Raw genomic sequence first — 25460 nt, 5'->3', positions numbered from 1 at the left:
TAGAGCTGCACAATGGGCTATTGGCGACGGTCTGGGAAACATCCCGGAGGATGATCCGAAGACATGCCATCACAATTTTGATCCTCTGCGGAAGGGATGGCACCCCCGCTTCGGTAGTCGCGCGAAGTCGAGCACTTTACGGTAGCACAGTTTAACGAGGACCAATACCGCACACCCTCGGTCCCTACGCAGACTGATCCAAGTGGTCACCCACCAGCACACTGACAGTAGCCAGTGATGCTTGACTTCGGTGATCTGCTGGGAACCGTGTCTTAACGATCAGTCCACTGCGGGACTTGAAAATGAGAAAAAATTTCCATTTGTGACTATCTCCTTCTATTTTTCGAAGAAATTTTTTTTTCGCTCATACCGTTATTTTATACACGACTTACAACATTCTTTTGCTTTGAACAGTGTATATTGTAAGTGTATTTTTGCTTTCGAAATTGGAAATATCGGAAATAGCGAATATAAAGAAAGAGGATTTAATAGTTGTTGCTGAGGAGATCCGTTTATCAGTACCGAAAAGTTCGAAAAAAATAAGAGTTAAAACGTTTAATTGAGAGGTGAGTGATGCTTTTAAAAACGACAATGAATTCGTGAAAGATTATAAAAGATAATATTTTGTTGTTGTTAATTTACGTCGCACTAGAGCTGCTCAATGGGCTATTGGCGACGGTCTGGGAAACATCCCGAAGGATGATCCGAAGACATGCCATCACAATTTTGATCCTCTGCGGAGGGGATAGCACCCCCGCTTTGCCCGACGACCTGCGCGCGAAGTCGAGCACTTTACGGTAGCACAGTTTAACGAGGACCAATACCGCACACCCTTGGTCCCTATGCAGACTGATCCAAGTGGTCACCCACCCGCACACTGACCGTAGCCAGTGATGCTTGACTTCGGTGATTTGCTGGGAACCGTGTCTTAACGATCAGTCCACTGCGGGACGATAATATTTTGGAGGAGACAAAAGCCCAAAAAGCTGATCAAGATAGTCGAATCGAATTAGATCGACTTAAATTAGAGCGAATTAAAGCAAAAGTCATGTTTGCACAATTAAGGGTCAATAATACCGATATTTCATTTAGTCACGAACGTAAACCCGAAAATGAAGAATATATTTACAATTTAATAAAAAGCGCTAGAACATTAACTCTTAAAGTGCTGAGTAAATCGGGAGGATGGAGTTCATTTTTACTGCATTAGAGAGAGCATTTAGTAATGAAAAGCTACCAGAAAACTTTAAAGCAAAGGTATTACAGTTGAACCCTGATATAGTGAACAGTCTATGAGACCAGCACTAAGTTCACTATATCCGAAATATATGAAAAATATTTTTTAGCATATTGCTGTAGTATATCGTTGGTAATGGTGATTGCGATGGCGCATAATTTACTTCATAAGCTGTTGACCAACTAAATATGTAGAGTTTCTCTACAATATAGTTTCCTTACAATGAACTTCTCCCTATAACGAAATTTTAAATCGGAACAATTAGAATATTCACCATATGATGAAGTGGTTTATCTCTCAGTATTGAATTTTTCAGAAGCTTCATCATTTCAAGTTTCGTCATTTTTTGTATGTTTATTGTCTTTATTTCCATTATTTCTGAAGAAAGTTCCAGTTAAAAGTTGGAATTTCTAAAACAATCAATTCGCTCTCCCGTGGTGCCTGTTTTTTGAAGCACTCGTATCGTTGATAACAGCGATATGACTCATTTTAAAAACTCCTTTATAATGCGCCTTACTTCATTTTTTTAATTAAAAGTCATAATTATGCACTTTTAAATTTTGTAACCATTTATTTAAATTCTTACAAAAAAGGAAATTTGAGTCCACTATGAAGGAATTACCATTTTCTAAGCCGTTCACTATAAGCGGATGTAATTCCGTTAATCAAATAACAGCTCAGAACAGACCATTAAAAGCGTTCAATACAACTGAGTGTTCACTATATCCCAGGTTCACTATAGCAACTTCAAATTTCGACTACTACTTAAAAATGAAAGGAGTTAAAAATTTTGAAATATTAAAGCACATTAATGGGTCGGATAAATGATTTGAAACGTTAGATAATCAAACATAATCTCATATAAATATTAGACAAGCAGATAATTGGTTTAAACCTCTATTATTAAAGAAAGAGTGCGACTTTTGTTTTACTTTGAGAGCCAATGTAAAGAAGAGTGAGCAAAAAGTGTTTAAGAACAAATTTAAAAACGTAACTAAAGTATTTTTTAATGAGAAGAAAAATAAAAAATTAGGGATTTATGCTTAAATAAATACCATCCACTTTAGGCTTGCCCTCAATCTAAGAGACTTAGGAAAGAGAGGAAATTGTAAAAAAAATAAATTATATTTTGAATGTTTATCACCCATGTTTTATTTTGTTTTATAACAATCGTTAAACAGCCGACCCAATTTTGAACTAGCGGATGAAATAACATAATTAGTCAATCGGCTATGTTTATCCATAGCCACCGAGAAATAAGGTCGTTGAGATCACCGAGGTCTTTTAGTGACGTCACGAACGGTAGTTCTAAACTGATTAACAGCGAATTTTAAATATTTGTCTTTGAACAACAGCTTCGTTTTCCCGTCGGTTATGCTTTTCCTTATATATTCATCATAATAAAATTTTTAAGAGTGCCATAAACATGTCTAATACCGAGATGTAAAGGGTAATTATAAAAATGGACCTAAAAGTTTCACTTTACGAATTCCTCAAAAATTCGGAGTTAAAACGAAAATGAATACATTCAATTAAACGTGACATTTATCAAGTAGCAGCTAATAGTCGATTTACGTTAATTATAAAAATGTTATATATATATGCGCCGAAATGTTATTTATCTTTTATTTGGTATTATTCGCTTTTTTTACGCTTTACAATAAACTTCTTAATAACATAATTAAAGAAGTCTTATTTAAAATTATAATGTTTTGGGTATCGATCACAGTTTGTTAGCGAATATTATAATATAAAATTAGCAAGACATTTGTACTTTCGCAAAACTTTTGGTCCGGAAATAAAACAGATTTAAGCATAATTTATTTTGTATAAATATTTATAAATTCGGACCAAATATAAAACTATGACATTAAAGATCTGAAATTTTGATTATTTAATAAACTAGTAAAATAATAAATAGTTTCATGTTTAATAGAAAAAAATTAATAACAATGATTATTTACACTTGAAGCTTATTTATTTTTAACGATAGCTTACTTTCATGTTTCTTAAGTTTCATAAATATACTTGAATGCAGAAAAACCACAATGCATTAATTGATTATAGTAAAAAAAAAAAAGTTTAAGTCACGATTAGTCATTTAAAACCTTTTGGGCTACTATTTAAAACTAGTTTAAATGAAACTGTTCTTCATGCTTCATGTGGCGTGATTCTTTCTTACACAGATAAACTGCTTTTGTGTATACTTTTGTGCAAACCCTTTTTTTTCTCTCTGCATTAACCAAATATAGACAAAATTTGCGAAAAAATTTTTATTGCCTCAATTAAATTTTTAAATAATTCCGAACACACTTAAAAAAAAATTCATATCTCTGCATTATTTATTACGTTTTGGGGATCTTTTGGCAAAAAAGCAGTTGTTTTTCCAGATTTAATTAGATTATTTAAATTATGTTTTGCCGCAAATTAACATTTAATACCAGTTGTGAACTTAAAAATAATAAATCTTAAATTTATATTTTAAAACAATAAATATTATATTAAAGGTTTGCAACCTTAAGGGTCAAAATACTTCGTTAATTTATTCGATTTATTTTTATAGTATATGCGTCGTTTATGTTTAAATTATTTTCACATAGAATTTAAAAGTCTTTCGTATGGTTCTGAAAGAAATCTTTAGAACCTATTTTAAAATCGCAATTTTATAAATTTGCAAAAAAATTATAATTTCTTTAATTGTCTCTTTTTCAACATAATATAATTTTTCTTGGAGTCATAATCATTTCCTCATTCAAATGTATAATTTCTTTTTTTATAATACGTAATTAAATCAAAGATTTCAGTAGGGGAGAGTGGGGTCAATTGTAACAGGGTACGATTGTAACAGAGCAAAAATTTCGAGTGTCGGGTTCTAGATTTGAATCCTAGGTGGCGCACAAGGTGTATTTAATAAATTTACGTGTACACCCCTGCTGGCAATCATTTTTATGTACTTTTGAAAGAGTTACATCACAAAAGATATTTTCACGCTACTTAAGTACTTTTTTTGGTATTAGAATATTATATTGTAACAAAGTAATTTTGTTTAAACAAATAAGAATTATTAACCGAATATGTAAGTGGACACCTTAATTAACATTTAAAAAAAAAGAGATTAGTTTTGTTAATTAACTAGCACTGTTTTTAACAAATGAAGCTGAAATGGCGTCTTGGGGACGATTGTAACAATAAGTAAAGGGACGATTGTAACAGCTGAAAATAAATAATCTTATGTTTACAAACCATTACTTAACTCTTTAAGAACCACCAATAGTTTCCTATATCATTTATATTATGTTGCATGTGCATTATTTTATTTGTCACCATTCAAAGCATAAACTAAAATTTTTTACTCCTTAAAGTTAAAAGTTTAACCCTTTAGGTCTCTGCTCATTATTATTTTTACTCCTAAAGTATCACTACTATTTTGATCAATAAAAAAATATATCACAACTATGATAATATGTATAATTAACTATATTTTAGTTGAATTTATGAACTGTTACAATTGACCCCGTAAGTGGGGACAATTGTAACAAGTGTACGACTGTCAAAAATTGTTAATAACTAATATAATAACATTTAAAATAAGGTATTTAATTTTTTTTCTAGTAGAGGATAGTCTACTTTACTCGTCTGTCAATTAATACTAATAATATATTGAATTTTTTGTTAATTAAAAATAGTTAAGTAAAAAATGTTACAATTGACCCCACTCTCCCCTACATATTAGAAAATAAGAAATAAAACATCAAAAGAATGAAGCTTATTCTTTTGATATTCAAAAAAAGTTATAATCACGAGTAAAGACTTACCGAGGATTTAAAAGAAAAACTTTTCTTATTATATCTATTGTGAAATGCAAATATAATATTACTTCATAAAATCAAAATCATCAAATAGTCCTGCATGTTCATTTTATATTGAGTTACAATAAGATAAATAACATTAAGTTATTAATAAAATACACTAGGGAACCGATTATCCGGAACGATCGGGACCATCCCTATTCCGGATAACTGATTTTTCCGGTTTTCTGAATCACTACAAAAAGCCGTTTTTTTTATAGTTAAACCCAACTAAAAAAATAATATTTGGAAATAATCTTAAAAGGAAGAAAAAACGATGAAGTAATTCACTAATGATTATTTTCAAAATGATGGTAAGGTAAACATCTTTCAAAAAAGAATGAAAAATCCTAAAATCTTATGAGGAAAGAAAATTTTTTTTTTTGCTTTAAATGGCGGGAAAATTTATCGAAATTCGTTCCGGTTTTTTGGTTTTCCGGTTTTCTGACTTCCGGATAACGGGTTCCATACTGTACTGCAACTTTACAGGGATGCAAAGGGGGACGGAAAATATAAGAAGTGGTAGAAACTCAATTCATTTTTGTAAATTCAGTAACTAAAAATGCAAAAAGTGAGTAATAAAATTTAAAATTTCATGAAAAGAGATTACATTTTAAAAAAATTTTTAGCATATTTTTTCTATTGACAGTGACTGTAAATAATGTTTTGTTTTAAATATAAATAATTTTAAATACTGAATAATTATAAATAATTTGAAATAATTATAAATAATTTGAATTCATAGAGGTAGTTACGCTTGAATAATTAAACAGAAATGAATTGAGTTTTTACCACTTCTTACATTTTCAGTCGCCAGCGGTACCACTTAATAATATTTATATTAGCTAAAGTAAAAACATTTTGCTTTGCCATCGTTGGGATTCGAACCTATTTCACCTCATTGGAAGGCGAACGCCTTATCCCCTGAGCCTCCACGGCTCCCGGAACAAAGATTGCGGGAGCAAAACGTTTTAAAATAATTAATGCTTAACAAAATATATTTGAAATTGTACGAAATACATTTAGATTCTAAAAATTAGCCAAATAAACTCCTAAAAAATTGAAACGAATAACTTAAAAATTTTAACAGCCTCATGAAGCACACTGATGCCAATGCTATTGAAACAAGAATATGCCCTCGTTTTGTTTTAAGAATTTGATATGAGGATGTCTCCATAATAGTGTGATGAACAAGTTTTTATGTGAACGACATATATATTCTTAAATGATAAATATTAAAATGTCTTACTTCTTCTGGTTCTTTATCCACCAGTAAATAATCAAAATGGGGTGTATAATGGCCTCCCATTCCATAATTGGCAATCTAAATTGAATAACAAAATTCTATATGCATTATTTAATTTTTCAATCTATTTATACATGCACGTGTGTAAGAAAGCAAATTAAGGATTACATACAAATACAAAGATTTGAATTATTTAAATGATTCTAACTCTTGTATGCATAGATATATATTAATACGCCGCTTTTCTACCTAATTTTTTTCACAATTTTTCAAACTGAATGCACTCTTTTCGAATGCAAAAGGGACCACACACATTTTTAAATAAAATAAATGCTCTTTGCTTTTAACTAAGATACGATTTTAAGAAGTCATGTCCATGCCCCATTTTCCCTTATCGAATGTTAAATATACTTTAAATGTAGGCTTAATCTCTTTAATAAGGAAGACATGTATTATGGAGATCGAGTGGAAATAAAACAAGTAGTTTTACCTGTACAATTTCTGCATGTTTGTTGTCTACATCAGTGGATAATCCAGTGACCGTCTCTACAAGTTGGTACACCTTTGCCATCAGCGGGTGATCATGAGGACCCACCCATGCATTTTGACTCGTTCTGCTGACAGAAACGACCTCACTCCCTTTACCAGCCTGTACCATCGATCTAGCCAACTACAGAATTAAATGTTTTAATTTAGTACAAGCAAATCCTTATATTAAAAGTCAGTAGTTTTATACTTATTTGAAATCTTTTGAATTTATGACCTCTGAAGTATTCAAAACTATGGTGAAATACACGAATGTTCATTAAGACTTAAGACACCACATATAGAAAAATACAATTACACGCTTCAGAAAGAAGAAAATATAACTATACGGTTCAGGTAGTGCATTTTTCACTACCTAATGAACGAAATCTCGTTCTTTTCGAAACTCGTGCATGGATTAATAGTAAACAGTGCGCATGCGTCGTTTCTATGGCGACCGCTGCTGTCTTTCTTTTTATTTTCACTAGCAGGCATTTTTAATGTATTTACACGATAATAATTTAAAGTATTTTTATATTCTTTTTATTATTAACGTGTAATGACTGGCTTGACGGTGATTTTAATATAAATATGAATGCTAAAGAAGGAAAAGTATTTTGTGACGTCTTGAAACACTTACATAGGCAGGATATGAGAATCAATCCGACGACAAACATCAATTGAGACAGTTTTTGCAATGATATGAAATGTTGTGACGTTTAACTGAGTCAATTGGGTATAATATGAAAAAAGCACAACTACTTCCACTTACTAGGAATAACATTTACCTTTTAGTTTAATTAATAAACTGAGTTTTAAATATGCTTACTAAATTCATAAACTTCGGTAAAACAACAATATAAATTATTTCCAAAGGAACTAGACTAATACAATTCCAACCTGGCGAGTAGCGACTTAAAAACAAGACACTTCGTTTGATGCTTTTACTTGTTGCTAGAAATCAGGTTCGCAGAAAGTGCTGTTTACTAGTTAAATTTAGTAGGAATAACACGATCTGTGACGTAGGCTATAGTATACCCAATCGAGAAAGAAATAGCATTTGACCAATGGGCAACCAGTAATCGTAATAAGGCGATCACAACTTTTTTGTTGATTTTTTATTTATTTATTTTTTTAAATTAATTGATTTATTTTTTAATAAAAAGTACGGATGGAAGTAACGGCAAACGTATTCCGACCTACAGCGTTCCAGCTCTTCGCTGCCAGCACTTTTCAGGCGTTGTTGGATCAATAGATGAGTCTTTGCAGAATAAGAAGCTTCTTCTCGAATGGCCGAATTCAACCCTCCAGGGGATGTAAATGGAAGGGGAAATGTTAAATATGATTTTATTTTTCACTTATTATAAATATTTTTTCCAATTGGAAGTATTGGGTCCGGAATAGCCTTGTTGGCAGGGCACTGGGCCCATGTCCAGGAGGTCTCGGGTTCGATCCCCCACTGGCCGAAGACTCCCCGTGTAGTAAATGGTGACTGATACACGTTAAATCTGTCGAGTCTCAAAGTCCCCCATGTTCCTATAACAAATCATACCTCTGGGGGATACTGATCCAGGAGTTTCCTTGTCTTCTGGATTGGTTCAAAATTTCAAGGCAATGAAGTTGGACATTAGTAGTCGTAAACCCTAAATTGGGTCGGCTGTTCAACGACGGTTATAAAATAAAAGGAAAATTGGAAGTATTTTCGAGACTAGTAAAATATATGGTCGTCGAACAATAAGACGGATGGATAATCTAGAATTTCAAAAAAAATTTCTAATGGAATTATATCGATACAATTCTGCAACCAGTGTTTTCAGCAAAGCAGCTTAGTATTTAGTCTGCTTTTAAATTTCTAAAAAAAAAATATATAAATTTTCAACTTCATCTATTTCGGTTATCGTTTCCCTAAACTAAAATGAAAGTAAATTTTGAAAACTCTAAAAAAAGATAAATGTAGTACACCATTCAATTACGCATTCAAAATTTCTAATCAATATTATTACCGTTAATAAGTAATGATAGTGACAGATAATTTCTACAACATATTTCAATAATAACATTGATAACAGTGATACAAAGAAATAATGTTAAGTTCTTAATCTTTGAAAAAAAAATTACCCTTGGTTCAGCAATTATCTTTAATAAATCTACTTGTGACTCGGTTAGAAGATTATGGAACTGGACGACGTATGGATTGAGTCCTCTTTCTTCTATCCTCAGAGGTTGTAAGAGAAAATATGGATGACGCTGATTATCCAATCGACAGGTTAATTTAGATTCTTCACTATGAGTCTGTAAAGACAAATACAAGATTTTCATAAATTCCATCTAATTTGAAAAATCACGCTCACTTTAAAAAAAATACAAAAGTGTACCATAATTCTGCGAAAAAATTAACACAACATTTATAATAAGATTAAGGTAGCATTTGAGGAATTTTGAAATGCTCTTACTAACAATAATTACAAGGCTGCCAAATCTCTCGGTTTTGTAAGGAGAGTTTCCTTTTATAGTAGTAGTATGTAGACAATGAAAGTTAATTTTAAAATCATTACACATAACTAATTTAAATGAATATATGAAATCTTAACTATATTCCTCTAAAATTCTAAGTGTTTGAAAAATTTAAATAATCCAATTGTAGATTCATCCCGCGCTGGAAAGATCATAAAGACACAGTTCCCTGTAGAACACCGTAGTCAAGCGTCCATGTCTGTGGTCAGTGAATGTATGAGTGACCACTTTGATCAGCCTGTGAAGTGATCGAGTGTTGGCACTATCGGTCCTCGTTAAATTACTTTTTTTTACCGTAAAGGGCGAGCAGGTCATCAGGCTACCAAAGCGGGGAAGCTATCCCTCTACTAGAGGATCGAAATTGTGATGGCATCTCTTCGGATAATCCTCAGGGATGTTTTTCGTACTATTGCCAATAATCCATTGTGCATCTCTAGTGCGATATAAATAAAGTACTACTATTACTACAATTGTAGATCCAATTGTTATATTGTTACTATAACGAAGAATCTTAAACAGAAAGTATACAAAGTGACTACCATGCAATAAGTTAATCAGTGACAAGAAAAGTCACGAGTTAGGAATGAGGCTGCGTGCATGCAGGGTATTTTGTTTAGGTAAAAGTGAAATAATATCTAAAAGCTTCATGCATCTTTCAAACTATGTCATCAGTTTTGACACATAAAATTTAAAAAATATTTACTGCTAAAATTTGATTATTTACATAGAGTTAATGTAGAAGTGTTTTCACATTTTGGTGCAACTCCTGTACCTATGAAATGAATCAGATCGCCCTCAAATATTTCTGTATAACCAATTGCAGCAAAGTAAATCATCATATTTTAAGATTTTGAATTTTTTAAATTCCTGCCTCGATTTATTTTCAATGATATAACAAGCAAAAATGAAGGGTAAAATATTTTCCTCTCGATTCACCTTCCAGTTTCGTGATTTTATTCTGTGGATTAAAATTATCCTCGTGCATGTGCTCTATTAAAATTACAGTTCTATGGTCTTTACCCCTCGAAATATTAGCATATCTAATTCTAATTTAATCTTTATTTACTTAATCTATTATTTTAATTTTTATTTATTTAATCTATTGTAATTTCGGATTTTCTTCTCATGCTCTTTGATATGTCTACAAAAAACCACATGAGTTTATTTTTGTTATTGACTAGTAAACATTTCTGAATTTGATCTTATGAGAAATTATTGAGTTTTTATTTATTTATTTATTATTTTTTTGTAATGAGTATTTTTACTTTTATTTCATTAAATTCTCTGTTAATTAAACTATTTTTTCTTTCTAATTTTGAAGTATCAGTGAATGAATAATCAATTCAATTGTTAACTTTAGTGGTGGGCAAAGTTATATCCACGTTGTATAATTATATGTAGACAAAGTTGAAATTTGACAAAGTCTTAATAATCTGTTTTGAACTAATATCCTGTAGTGTGCATAATGAGAATTAATTCATACTCTTGAAGTTTAAAACGTATTTTACTCACTCTTAACCTTTCTCCTCTGCACAGAGCCATGTAATTTGCCTGTTCATCATGGACTGAAATGTCTGGACCCAATTTAGGTTTTTGCCGCCCTGCAGCTATGGCAACTCTGGAATGTTGCCCTTTTAATGGATGTCCAAAAGTGTCATAATCAGCCACTAGAAAGACGAATGAACTATAAAAATCTATATTAAATTGTTTTTAATAAAGTTAATATACAATAAAAAAAACTAGTACGTATGTCCATGTAGTATGTATGCCCATAAAAATGTAGTTATGACTAAAAAATAATAATAGTTTTTTCTTTTTACGTTTGGCTAGCTTTTTTCCTTTCGATTTTGTCCACTGAGTTCCGACGGGAACGTTGAAATAATTTCATAGTTCACCTTATCAAAATGTTCTTAACTTCTCATTTGTCAAAATGTTAAGTATTGCTCAACCACCGGCCATCGAAAAGCAACAGCATGCATATTAGGAGTTCACAGTAGTAACACTACAGTGCACTTATTTGGCGCTAATGCTCCAATTTTGGCATTATCTGTTTTTCCCCGAAGTTATAAAATATATAAACTTAATTGGCATTTATTTTGCAAAATTTTGACTTTCTTATAAATCACAATATATTATAAATAATTTTCCTCGCTTCATCTTGTTGAAGGAGGGTTTAAGGGCAATTTGCCTATATCTTTAAATTTAACTTCAAGGTGGAATGCGTAATAGATATACTTTAAATCGATCTAAAGAAATCATTCATATGTGATTAGTTTCAACCACCACTTTCATTTTTTTTCTTCTTCATCAAGGAAGTGTTCTCGTTGCTTCATTCTAATGCATTTACGCTTTTTCCACGTGGAATTGCCTAATAATTGTTATATAAGTCTGCATTATTATTGATTTATATTTTGACAGAATTATTTCGTCTAAGCTTACTATGTCATAGTCATAAAGTTCGAACTGGGAATCTGAGGTCTCAGGTGGGCCCTTTTCCCATTCATCTTGAAATATTGGATTTTGTGGGAGATCAATAAGGTAACAGGAACACAAATAGGATGAAGAATAGGGAATAAGCGGCACTTAACATTAAATTGCTCGAGAGGAAATTAATAAGTCTGCAGACATAATACAATACATGAAGATTAATAATTGATGAAGAGAGACAAATACTGAATCTATGCAAATGATGACTATATGCAGGTACAGACGACTATTTACATAGGATGTTGAAGGGTCAATATCGCATCACTCGCGAAGCTCGTGTGCTATAGGTCTAAGACTAGCATCTTCTTTAAAATTTTCAAATTTAAAAATATTGTTAAAACTTGACGTCAAGAGCTTTATCAAAAAAGTTTCTGTTGAGCTTTTGAAATATTAACCAAACGAATCGATTTTTAGGTCAGTATGTATCTCAGTATTCCTTTAAAACCAACTGGCCGTGGTAATTCTCCTCGGAATAATATTTTGTAGTGTAGCAAGTTTTTTGAGTTGGTTGTATGTGGCATTATACCAGGCAACCGATACGTATGTCATTACTGGTCTTATCATGGAGCTATATAATAAAATTTAGAGTTTCAGTTGTAGGTGTTCTTGTTTGAGCAGATTCTGTAATTTAATTATTGCAGCATTTGTCTTGTTCTTAACTTGTAGTATGTGATTTGTCCAAGTGAGATGTTTATTTAGAACAAAACCAAGATAAGGGGCTTTTTTCACAGTTGGTATGATTTCAATGAGTAGCACAAGTTGGTTATGATTTTGGGTTATTTTTTCTTTTCATTTGAAGAATTAAAAGCTGTGATTTGAGAGCATTAATCTCAAATTTCCAGTTGAGACAAGCGTCTTCAATAGCATAGATTTTAGACTGCAGTTTCTGAATAGCCAGGTTTGGACCAGAAGATTTGATAATAATTCCTGTGTCATCGCCATAAAATGCCGAGATGCTGACGCACTAGGAAAATCAGAGTTCAGATATTATAGAGTGTCGGACCCAGGATACTACCTTGCCGACTCCCGCCCAAATAGTCTTAGTCGCTAATTTATCTTTATTGTATGAACTGCCTCATCATAAGAAAACATAAAAAATAAAGTCAAAGATCTACAACTTTCTAATTTTCTTGACCTAATTTTAATAGTTCCAAAGGCGACTTATCCTGGCCTGGTAGTACATTAAAATTTCACTTGGAATGATCATGTAAAAAAAGATCGAAAACCAATCAACAGTTGCAATAAATAAGTTTCAAGCTCTAGTCACGTTCAAATCAGAATTAGATCTCGAACTAAAACGATTAATTTATGTTTTGATGATTAGACCAATTGTTTAAAACAAAACTACCAACATGATGAAACATTTCAAAAACGCATTCGAAGAAACTTGTTTCTTTTCAAAATAAAGTTTTGAGAGAAATAACTGAAGCAAGTAGGTTCATACGAAACAAAGACTCATACGAATTAAAGATCTTCCATGAAAACATTCAAGAAGCACAGCACCATATTAGACCAGAAACTTTTTTACAGAACTCTAAGTTACAATATTTATAATAAATTTTGACGATATTTTTCAGTACCAGGACCTAGAAGAAAACAAATACATTGGGCCCTTTAAGGTGGACTTTTTCAACAACATAACAAGACTTTCAAATTTATATATTAAATTCATACATTATTACATTCAGCTTTATAGACAAATTCAAAATTTCAAAAGGGACAACGATATTCTCTCCCATTTAAATTATCTTTTTTATCTATTTTATCTACCTCACTGACCGTTATAGACAGGATGAATGGACAAAGGCTCAGGTATCCAGCTCTTTTTGATAAGTGAAGTGAATGGTTTCCACATTGCTGGGGATAAAGCTAGAAAGAAGTGACTAACTTCCTCTCCTTTTTTTGGTCGATCCGAATTTTGCATGGTAAAAAATGACACCATTTCTAAAAACCTAAGGCATGATCTTTCAATTTGTCATGTAAAATCTTCTAAAACGTATGCTGCTAAGAAGAAAGATTGTTTATTATAGAGTTAATATTAAAGTATATCCATAATTTTGTCCAACTTCTATATATTTCATGATACTACGCTTTACATTAAAAGTGTCAATTTCAAGTAAAAATAAAATGGCAACAATTAGAAAAACAGTAAAAAGTGGTAGCAAAAAAGAAATTTATCAAGCGTGAATGCTTTTTAATATACACTTTAATTCGTGCGATGCAATTTTATTTTTTAAAGTATTAGTCCTGATTAATTTAAAATGAATCCTGCTTATTCCGTTCACAAACAAATTAAAAACACAAGAGTTCTCCACCATTTTTTACTTTTTTCATTGTTGCCACCATGTAAAAGCTCTTACCATCTATATCAGTACGTTCAAACAGTCTATCATGCTAAAAGAGAAGAAAAATATGTCTCAATTTTAATTAATTTCTTATTCAAATAAAAAAAAATTAAAAAAGATCTATATATATATATATAATTATTTAAAGACTGCATATGAAATTGTAAAAAGTCACTTTTTCTTCTCTAAAAGAAGGTGGAAAAAATGCAAAGAATAGTTTCCCGTTTTAGCTATTAGTTTAATTTTGAAAAGTCATGCTTCGAAAATTCCAAACCAAAAAGATTTTTCTTCACAATTCTTTTGACTTGTTGCAGGGTTTCCATGGATTTTAAAATTTGAGGAATTTTTTTTAATATTAAGATACAGCTTTAACGCTTAAAGATCTAAAGACAGAATTTTTTCTTAAAAATGTAGATTCAAAATTTAAAATGCAGTAGCTTCAACAAATGCAGTCAAATATAGATGCATTAAAATAATTACTTCCTAATAACATATTATAATTTGAAAGATCCGTAGCAACTCCGTTTTGTTCACTTAGATCAATTTAGAATTCGTCCTCTTTTTCTAGAGAAAATCAGATGAGTAAAAGATCCAAAGACAGAATATTTTCATAAAATTAAATTTAATATGCATCAGCGGTCACAAATGCATTCAAATATCGATGCATTAAAATATTTATTTTCCTAACAATATGTTATAATTTGTAAGATACGTAGCAAATCCGTGTATTGTTTATTCAGAAAAATACTGGATTCCTCTTTTTTTTCTGCAGAAAATGAATGAATTCTCTTTGATTCTCAAACAGACCGAAAATATTTAAAATTTGTGAGACCTGTAACAGCCCCGTTGTGCTCACCCAGAAAAATGTTGGATCCAGCATTCTTCTAGGGAAAATAATCTTATTTTTTTCATCAACTCTTCTGAATTCATCTATTTTTTCTTGGGAAAATTAATGAATTCTCTTGGTTAAGGTTCTCAAACTAAATAAAAATATTTAACCAGACAATGCTTCAAAGATCTTTTTTAAACCAGACAATGTTTCAAAGATTTTTTTTTTAAACAACTTCACAATTCTTGTTTGCAAATTCAGCTATTTGCCTCAATTTTATTATTTTGTTCCATTTCCATCGTTTTTTTCCCTCCAGAAATAGTAAAGATATTAGAAATGTCAGTTCTAGAATCTGCCTCGAATATAAAAATCTGCATCGAATCCAGAACCTGCATCTGTAAGAATCTGGAATCTGCATCGAATGTCAAAATGCAGTTCTAGATCGGCATTTTGACATTCTGTGACAGTTAGTGAGAGGTGGACAAATACCCTCAACATTTCCGCACATCGTGATGTAACACTGTACAGTACGGAAAATACAAAAAAAAAAAACTTTTATTTAAAATAAAAATGAATAACTTTTGATTTGATGTTCGGATTTTTATGTTGACTCACTTTAAATATGCTAATTAATTAGTGCAGACGATATTTTGAGTTACGAAATCAGGAATAAAAACGTATTTTAACATAATTAACACGCCTAATAGCTTCTACGAACTATTTAACTGAATTTTCTTAAGAAGCTTACAAATAAATCAGATTTTAAATTCTTACCATATCAACAGCAGAAGTGTAAAAAGCCATCACTTCCGAAACGCCGGCCGTTCTGTTTCCTTCTTGGTGGGCTTTGGTCAAAGCTTCTTCCAGCCATTGTATAGCGTGAGCATAATAGCCGGCGGTAAAAGATTCTTTTCCGAGATATAACAAATCTCTAGCTGTTAAAAAGCGATAACTTTTTTTATTTTGGTACAAGTTGCATAGGTATCTATCTTATTGTATAAGTTGTAACATTGCAAGAGAAGGATTTTTTTCCCTGCATTACTTAAAATTCATACAAAAATACTTATTTACTCTGAAGTTGGCTCGACTTCTCAGGGGGTTTATTCTAAAATTCCGCATCATAAACTGAAACGTATTATCTCCTTCTTCCTACAACTCCCTACGTAGCAGAGAAGTAGGGTCACTTAGTATTCACTCGAGTGAATTTTAAGATAGGAATATGCTATTAAATTTTTTTTTTTAAATTTTGTAAAGAGAAATAGATTGACTGTATTTTGTAAAGAGAAATAGATTGAAGCTTTTTTATGTTAGAGTGAAGTAAGCAATTTTCTTTTTAAATTTTTACTTTACATTGCGATCAGTTAATTATTTTGATCACAAAGTCATTGTAATTTTTTAACATTAAAATTTGATTATTTCAGCTATTTATTTTCATTAAAGTGAAGTCAGAGTATTTTTATAAAATCATTTTAAGTAATGATATTTTACCTGTAAGTATGGTTCCTTGGGCTCTGCCAAGAATTTCCCCTTTGGCAACTTCTGTCATATTTAATTTATAAGTGTCCTGAAGTCGTATCAGCGCCAGCGCTGCTCCTTGGAGATCATCACGACTTGGCATCAATTGCTTATAATCATTTGTCAATTTTCGTACAGCTTAGAAATAAAACAGATGTTTAAAGTTTGAAGGAAAAAAATTGCTAATAAGGCTAGAATATTTCAACATGCAGCATTTATTAAAATGTAAGAGAATGGACTTATTTTTGAAGACGTTTGATTCGATCTGAAGATAAAATATATTTAAGGCTCTTGGTTACACAGCCAAATAGTAATTTTTTTTTCTCTTTTTCTCTTAAATATTAATTTGTGGCAGTTTTGTGAAAAGGAAAAGTGTTTGTGGCCCAAATTTTCAATATTTAAAAACTTACTCCAATACTGCATTATCTTGGCTTGTAAAAATTTGCAAAAACTGTGAATAAGGCAGTGATTTTGATAAATTTCATCTAGGTTGAAAAATGTCGCCAAATTGGCGATTTTCAAAAAAGTTTAATAAATTTTAAAATATTTAAGTAATTTATCTGTTCCATAGCCCAGATCATTCCTCACGGCTAGAAATAATATAGATTAAAATGATCATATTGCTTTAAGTGTATCCATCAATTTTCATCTAAGTGGAAAAATATCGCCAAATTGGCGATTTTTAAAAAAGTTAAATAACTTTTAAAATATTTAAGTTATTTGTCTGTTCTAAAGTTCAGATAATTCTTCACTGCAAGATTATATACATAGCTTAAAATCATCGCATTGCTTCAAGTGTAAGGCACTTAAACTGAGGCTTTTTTTGTTGTTTTGTTTGGTGACAGAGCCCCAAAAAACAGCGTTAGTTTTGAGTGCTAGAGAGTTTATCACTTTGAGCACAGTTTGCTATTTTGTATGATATAACTTTCAGGGCATTGATTGACAGTCAGTGCCCAGACGAAAAATCAGGCCGTCGAAAGAAAATTTACCGTCTACATTAACTTGCTAACATAAATAGGTTGCTTCACTTTCCAGTAGGATAGGACAATTATAACAAGTGATGATTATTTTCTGCAACCGATCGATTCTAAAAGTATTGATTACCTTTAAACCAAGTGTTCTTTAAAAGTGAGACACAAAAATAACTTTTGATTTCATGATCGGATTGCTATGTTTTACCTTCTTTATAGTTTAAGGTTGGACTTAAATTGATGAAGGCTAAAGAAATTTCAAACTACATTTTCAAAGACATGATAGTAATTTTACTTGGATTTGTTTTTCTTTTTTAAGTATGACAGGATTGTTAACTTGTTAAATTGAAACTAAAGGGACTAGAATCGGAATCGATTGTATTCTTTCATAGTTAAACGATATTACGTAGTCTAGGCAAGCTCGTCAAGCAGAGCTACAAAAAAAATCTATAAGAAAATAATAATAAAAAAAGAAACTTTTAAGCATGTCGGGATTGTGGTACCCGTGATTTTTGAACCAGTCGGACCACTTAATTGACCTTAATCACGGAGTTATTTTTCCGTAGAAAAGCAGATAGTCTTCGCGTTTTTCGTCACGTAATGCCACTAAAATACAAAATAAAACATTTAATTAATAATGCCGACATTTAAAAATAAATTCTAAAAAGAAGGAGTTGCTCATACATTTAAAAAAAAATATTATACAAGAAATAGAGAAATTGAACTTTTCCCCAAGTCTTCAAAAATTTTCCAAACCACCAAAGTCGAAATCCGTAGAAATTATGTACAATTCTTAGTAGTTAATATCACTATAATGATGATGCTTTTGAAATTATAAGATTAATTTGCCTTACGGTTCCAATCGTCAGATTGCATAGCATTACGAACGAATCCCCAATCGACAGCAAGCCGCCTGATGAGTTGAAAAGCTTGAAGGGGGTTACCAACCATTTCATCCTCTCCACTAGAGACAGGAACTTTTTCTTCTAGAACCTCTTGGTAAGATTCATAAAATAAATTTAAATACCTGAAAATTAAACCAAAGAAAGTACTATGAATCTTTTCAGTTTATATGAATGAAAAAAAAGACAGTTAATCAAAGACTGCTCACGAACAGGTATTGCTATTGTGTCATTGATGATATATTTGTCGAGATTGTTTTCGAAAAAGTATTGGCTCTCTGACAAATCAGTTCATACGTTGATACCTTATACTATACCTTTCAACAACAACGGAATTTTCGTAGCTTCAGAAAATATTTTTTATATTTGTAGCAAAGACAATGTAACTAATATTGTAATATTAGAATTGAACAAATTTTTATCTAATCACTTCATAATTATATTAAAACATTGATAAAATGGACAAATGAACGAGAAGATTAATAGAAAAATGGACAAATTAATTAAAAAGTAATACAACAAAATATAGAAAATAATGCATTACATTCAAAATAACACATTAAAAGATAAACTTAGCTACCTTTAGAATAATTTTTTACAAAAAGCGAAGAAAGTTGGCAGCGCTGAGTTAGTATTACAGGGCTGCCAGTATTTTACGCTCTCTGTAAGAATTTATCCTAGTGGTAGTAGAAATATTTATGCTTAAATGTATTATTTTTAATTCATTTAAACTTATTTTCCACACCACTACACATAAATGATTTAAAAGTTCATAAGCAACACCACTTTGTCCCAGCTTTATCTACAGCACAAAAGATAAAAGCGAAAAGCAAAGATCCTCTTCATCCAACCCAAGAATCCAGCTCTTTCTTGGTGAAACTTTTAAAATATTGGCAAAATTACCAAACAATTTTGAAAGCTTCGATTTGTAAAAGTCTACCGTTCTGAAAAATATTTTGCAAAAGCGCAGTAGTTAACAGGCCTGGTATTAAAACTAAGGTTTAAATCTTTGCATCATTACTATTAACAACGTAATTGTTAACCCACGCAAGGCAGCTAACTTTCTACGCTTTTTGTAAAAATTTATTATTGTGGTAGCTAAGTATATGCTTCAATGTCTTATTTTTTATTCATTCAAACTTATTTTCCATACCGCTACACATAAATGATTTAAAAATTCATATGCAACTCGACTTTGTAACAGCTACAGAGATGCCAACTGCTCCGGACACGCAAAAATAATTTTTAAAAAAAACGGTACATAACTGAAAAGTAAATTTTCCAAATATTTGACTTTTTTTGCTTGCTTTTTACAAGGTATAGCATTACATAAGTACTTTGACTTCATATAAATTGTAGCAGAGTACCTGCCCGCGAAGCGTGCATCTCACTCCTTCATCTGATGATATAAAAATTTAGACTAAACTGCTTGGCAAAGAAAAAGATTAGAGTGTTGGCTGTGAAGCCTCTGTTAAATACAGTCAAATCTGAGTATACATAAGAACTATAAAGTGGTGAATTATGTAAGCCTACTAATTATTTAGAAATAGTGGTGGATAAACATCCACTAAATTGAAGTTATTGAACCAAGAATCACAATTGATAAACTACCACTTTGAAATATATACTTGCTGTCCGGAGCAAGTTAGCATCTCTGCAGCTAATTCGCACCAGTTTATGACTTTAATAATGACTTTCTATTCATATTTCATATTAGTGCAGACGAATCGTTCAGTGGCGCTTCGCGCTAAACGCCGAGTTAAAAAGATATCCAGCACGAGTAGCAGCTAATTCGCGGTGAGGCCTTTAAAACGTTGGCAAAATCACCAAACATTCTTAAAGCTTTGATTTTTAAATGTCTACCATTCTGTAAAATATTTTACAAAAAGCATAATGCTTGGCACTGATAATCTGGTTTTAACAGTGATGCCATAACACCTAGGCATCATGATGAAACCGTTACAATCTTGCTTTTTTCCCCACTGTCTCAGAAATTGAGTGACTATGTTAGCTATGAATACCAACCTTCTAACTTCATTGAGCTTTGTTTCAGTTCTTTCTACATATTCGTGGAGTGTTGTCACTAGGTGCCTCTCCAGGTGCAAAAGATTTTGTAGGTGAGCCGTGGAAGAAAATATATCTGCCTGTACTGTTGATACCAGTATCATGGTTACTATGAATTGTCTCATCCTGAAACATAAAACGCTTTGTAATTTTATTCTAAATTAAAAAACAAAAGAAATCTTTCAAATATAGTATTATAATTTAGTGAGATAAATAATTTTAAATAACAAGCAAAATATCTTGTCTGGTGTTGTTTCATTTTGTTCTTTGCATAGTTATTGCACACAGGTTGGTTACATTGCATGATAGTTGGTTGGTTTTCTTTTATTGAAAATATTAAAGTAATCTTATTATTTATTTAAAAATAAATATCTTATTTTACCACTTTTTTAAGAATAAAATATGTTAATAATATATCGTATTAGAATCAATCTGTTTATACCATCTGAAAGTTCAGTGAGAAGGAAAGAACCTTCATGTGATCCTGATCGGGAGTTCTACTTATCCTCACATTTAATTAGCCAGACACTGAGTATAACTTACGTCGTCCAAAGTTTCTGCAATTTCTCTTGTATTGGAACAGGTACTTGAAGGAGTGGAGTGTCCGCTTCACGGACAAGTATTCCGAACACACCATCAGTCTAACCACACTGTTTATAATTTACTTATATTAATTCCTCAAGCAAGACGCTCGGTGGCTGAGTGAAAGCACACAGGTCCTGGGCTCGATCCTTGGGCCGGGCAAGGTTAGCTCAGCCTTTCATCCGTTCAGTGGGTAGATAAATGAGTATCACTGGGGGTTTCGCTTTCGGCTGACCATTTAACAGAAACATCTGCTCCTGCACCCCAGAGTCCAAGGTCAAGAAAACTGAGATGAGCCCAGTAAGCCTTAAGTTTAGTTTAATTCCTCAAGCAAAGTAAAGATTTTAAGTATGCTACTTCTTATTATCTCCAATTATTTAAATTTCCTTGAGCAAAGTGCTTGAAGTGCTCCAGCAACCACACGGACAGTTCACCTCATAGTGTTAAAACAAATTCAATACGGATGGGATAGTGGCAGCTTCGCGGCCCAGGCTATCTATAAGAACCGATTTAAAATTAGAAGATATAAACTTCTTCATGGACAAACTCAACTCTAAATTTTATGAAAACGTATACGATTGCATTGCAAGTGACTTCAACCTATTGCTAAATATTGATCTTATAGATGACAACACCAAATATAGCCCAGTAACAGCGTTCTTCCTGAGGTGATACAGGCGTATTCCTTTTCCCCAAACTATCACTCCATCAATTTAAACTCAAATAAACACTCACAGTTTAAAACGCGACAACTTATCGGCACCACGGTATGCCAGCAACCCAAATGGGTCACAGCAACACCTCCTAGAAGAACGAAGGCCTCAGCTCGGATCAATTTAGTAGTCCGACTTGACGAACATAAACTGCGCAGTCGATTAAAAAGAAGAAAGATGTCGCTACGTTTGGGCTGCTAAGTTGCGTAGTGGTGAAAAATACGAAAGATGTCATTACGTTTGGACTACTAAAGGATCAAATTTCTTGTTTATGGTAACCCGTGCTAAGGCCTACAAAATTTTGAGTAAACATGCAAACATCACATCAATAATAAATAGGAATGTACCGACAACACTTGGATCCGTTATCCGATATCGTTATCTCAAATGAAACAAGCGATAAACAACTGTTGCCGATAAGCAATAATAGAAAGAACAAACGGAGAATGTCAATTGATGTCAGATTTTGAAGGTTTCAGTTGCTTAGTTCGAGTGTTGAAAAATTAAATACTAGAATATTTCAAAAATATATACTATCTCATGTTTTTTCTTATAATTGCATTGCTTCCTAAGTGCAGAGATGCCAAAATAAGTAAAACTGTAAGTAACTACTAGGTAAATTTTGCAAACAATAAGTGGTGAATTATATAAGCCTACGAATTATTTAGAAATAGTGGTGCATAAAAATCCACTTAATTGAATTTATTAAATCAAGAATCACAATATTACCACTTTAAAATATATATTTGCTGTCCGGAGAAAGTTGGCATCTGTGTAAAGTGCTGTTATATGTATTCGTTCATGGGTCAAATTGACGCGTGTTCTTAGAGAAAGGTATATAAGAAACGTCCGTAAACCTAGTGTTAATAAGTGAAACGAAGTGTATCGAACGAGATATTAACTTACCTACTCTTGATATCTTTTGTAAATAAAAAGTTTATTAAATTTTTTTTAATCATGTTCTTATATTTTACTATGCATTAACTCAATTTAATTTTACGTTTTCTAACGTAACTTAGTTTTTAATTTCTCACCTCAAAGTTGCATTTCCGATCTCTTTGTTTCGAATCATTTTAGGTGAAATGGGCAGATAACCTCTAAAGTTATATACTTGGAAAATCAATTCACAAAAGTTTTACTAATATTACGAGATAGCAATGTTAAGGTTAAGCGTAACTTATAAAAGCATTATCATAAATAAATAATAAACGGTTCTTAAAAAAATTATAAAAACAAAAAAGCCGTACATTTCTTTTTGTCAACTTTTACTTTGAAATCAAAAAATACAGAGCACGAGACTTTTCAGCTAGATATATTATTTGGCGTGGTTGTGAATATTAATTCATTAAAGTACATTTTATGTTCTTTTTTTTGCTACCACTTTTTTAAGTTTTTCATGAACTGTACAAAGCCTGAATAATCCGCCAAAAATGAAGAAAAATAAAAATATTTTTTAGTAGGTAATTGCAATCTTTTAGCTAACATTTTAATTTTTAAAATTTATCAGAAAAAAATGCTTAATTTTAATTTAATTTCTTATTATATATAATTGCCGGATTGCAGGCGTGCAAACTATTACTCGATCCGAGGAAGAATTTCTCAAGTATCTGTGAAAGACTGAATGAAATGCAATTATAGATAAAACTGTTTTTAATTGTTATGGCATACACTCGTCTTCACTTTATAACCAGAGATGCCAACTTGCTCCGGACAACAAATATATATTTTAAAGTGGTACTTTATCAATTGTGATTCTTGGTTTAATAAATTCAATGTAGTAGATTTTTATCCACCACTATTTCTGAACAATTCGTAGACTTATATAATTCACCACTTTATAGCACTTCATGCTATACCTCTTAACAAGCAGGCAAAAATAGTCAAATATTTGCAAAATTTCTTTTGTAGTTATTTACCGTTTTTTTAATTATTTTGACGTGTCCGGAGCAGTTGGCATCTCTGTATAACTGGCTTTATATATAAGACTCGTTTATTTGCATTTGGTGGTAGTCAAAATCATACCAAATTAAATTTATAAATTCAAGAATTAAAAAGAAGTTGATAAAAATTTTAAATATGAAAATGAAATACTGTGGATATTCCGTAAGCTTATGTCAACTACGAAATGGAGTCAAATTTCTTATTTTTAAGGATGATGAATTGGAGAGCTTAGTAGTCGAGATGTATACATTTAGAAAGGATGGGTAAATCGGGATAAAATACAAATACAAATCGTGATAAAAAGAGTGGTGACAAAATCTGATGAGGCTGTCTAAAATTTTATAGTTTTTAATTTTACGAATACTATTTGTTAGTTTAAGCATTGACATATTTACAGACATTTTTAGGTAGATAGGATTAATCGATTAGTCAAAATACTTTGTTTCATCTATTACACTGCAGAACAATTTTCTTTTGTTACATATGATTTTTAAGATATTTTCTCGTCGTTGTTTTTAAATCTACTATCAGCTTCGCCCTAAAAGCTATAGTTTTCATGCAATTTAGTAATATACTCCTAAACAAGATTTTTTTTAAATTCACTCGAGTGAATACTAAATGACCCCACTTCTTGCTACGTAAAGAATGGTGGGAAGAAGTCGATAATACTGTGATTTCTGATACGGTGCGAAAGGAGTTGACAAGCGTGCATGTATATGCATGCATATAAACCTATACGTTAGACAAAAAATAAAATAAACAATAGCCTTTCGAAAAGAAAAAAAAAACTTTAGCCTTCGAGCAATACTAATTTCAGATTTGAAATCTTCGCACCAAAACTGGGTTAGATCAAGCACTTCTCTAAATGCAGCAAAAAATCTGTTCCCTAGTGTTGTCTTTCGATAATCGAGGCGTCGCTGATTATCTTGATTTGTAATATGTATAGTTAGACAGGATGTGTGGTAGGCAGTTACTTTATTTACTTCGCTCTAGAGCCGCACAATGGGCTGTTGAAGACGGTCTGAGAAACATCCCTGAGGATGATCTGAAGACATGCCATCTTGCTGGTATGGGCAGGTAGCATAAGTAACAACAACAACAACTCATATTTCCAGACATAAATATTAACATTTATATTAAAATTTTTCAAAATAAAAATAAAAAAACTTAATACGAGTAGGATAAAAACCGTTCCCTATTTGAAATTTTGTAAGTCTTGTATCCAAGTAAAATTACTTCTCATTTATCTTTCCTTATTGAGTAGCACAATCTGTATTCCTTAGGTTTAATTTTTTTTACCGTTGATTATTTTTCAAGTCCAGGGTAATCGTCGATGTAGTAAGGAAAAAAATAATGACAAACTGTTATAAATCAAGCTGCAATAGTTGTACATTTTAAAAACAAAACTTGCTATGTTTTTTTATGGAAAATTTCAATATTTAAAGGGGGGGGGGAAACCATGATGAATGAGAAGCAATTGGAGTCTCAAAGTAAAATGAAACCATTAATTTTAAAATATGGACAACGTAAAGTTGAATTTATTATAATTAGTTGTATTAATAAGCATATAATTGGTTGTAAAAAACACATATAAGTTAATTATAAATTACAATTCCAGTTTACGAACCTGTTCACCATTCTACGAAAGTTTCTTTAATAATAAATCCTCCCTCAGTTTCATCTGAAAATAAAATAATTTTATATCTTAATATGTTGCATTCGAAGTGAAAAAAATAAGAAA

General features: G+C 31.4%; 1 protein-coding gene across 1 annotated transcript in view; it reads right to left on the bottom strand.

Moving 5' to 3' along the window:
* LOC107448668 (prolyl 4-hydroxylase subunit alpha-1) overlaps positions 1 to 25460 on the bottom strand; it is a 101416-nt gene that overhangs the window by 11081 nt on the left and 64875 nt on the right. The window contains exons 2-11 of the mRNA XM_087158998.1: positions 25347 to 25400; positions 20445 to 20609; positions 18372 to 18544; positions 16520 to 16684; positions 15806 to 15966; positions 14218 to 14251; positions 10883 to 11037; positions 8975 to 9148; positions 6822 to 7001; positions 6335 to 6409 (exon numbers count right to left, since the gene is read on the bottom strand). Coding sequence (XP_087015124.1) covers positions 6335 to 6409; positions 6822 to 7001; positions 8975 to 9148; positions 10883 to 11037; positions 14218 to 14251; positions 15806 to 15966; positions 16520 to 16684; positions 18372 to 18544; positions 20445 to 20609; positions 25347 to 25357 — 1293 coding nt within the window. The 5' untranslated portion in view covers positions 25358 to 25400. The remainder of the gene's footprint in view (positions 1 to 6334; positions 6410 to 6821; positions 7002 to 8974; positions 9149 to 10882; positions 11038 to 14217; positions 14252 to 15805; positions 15967 to 16519; positions 16685 to 18371; positions 18545 to 20444; positions 20610 to 25346; positions 25401 to 25460) is intronic.

This window comes from Parasteatoda tepidariorum, chromosome 3 (genome assembly GCF_982258835.1).
Source record: "Parasteatoda tepidariorum strain Cologne lab strain chromosome 3, Ptep-v5.0, whole genome shotgun sequence".
NCBI lineage: Eukaryota > Metazoa > Arthropoda > Arachnida > Araneae > Theridiidae > Parasteatoda > Parasteatoda tepidariorum.
Note: the sequence above shows the minus strand (reverse complement) of the source record. Positions and strands in the feature narration are given on the sequence as shown.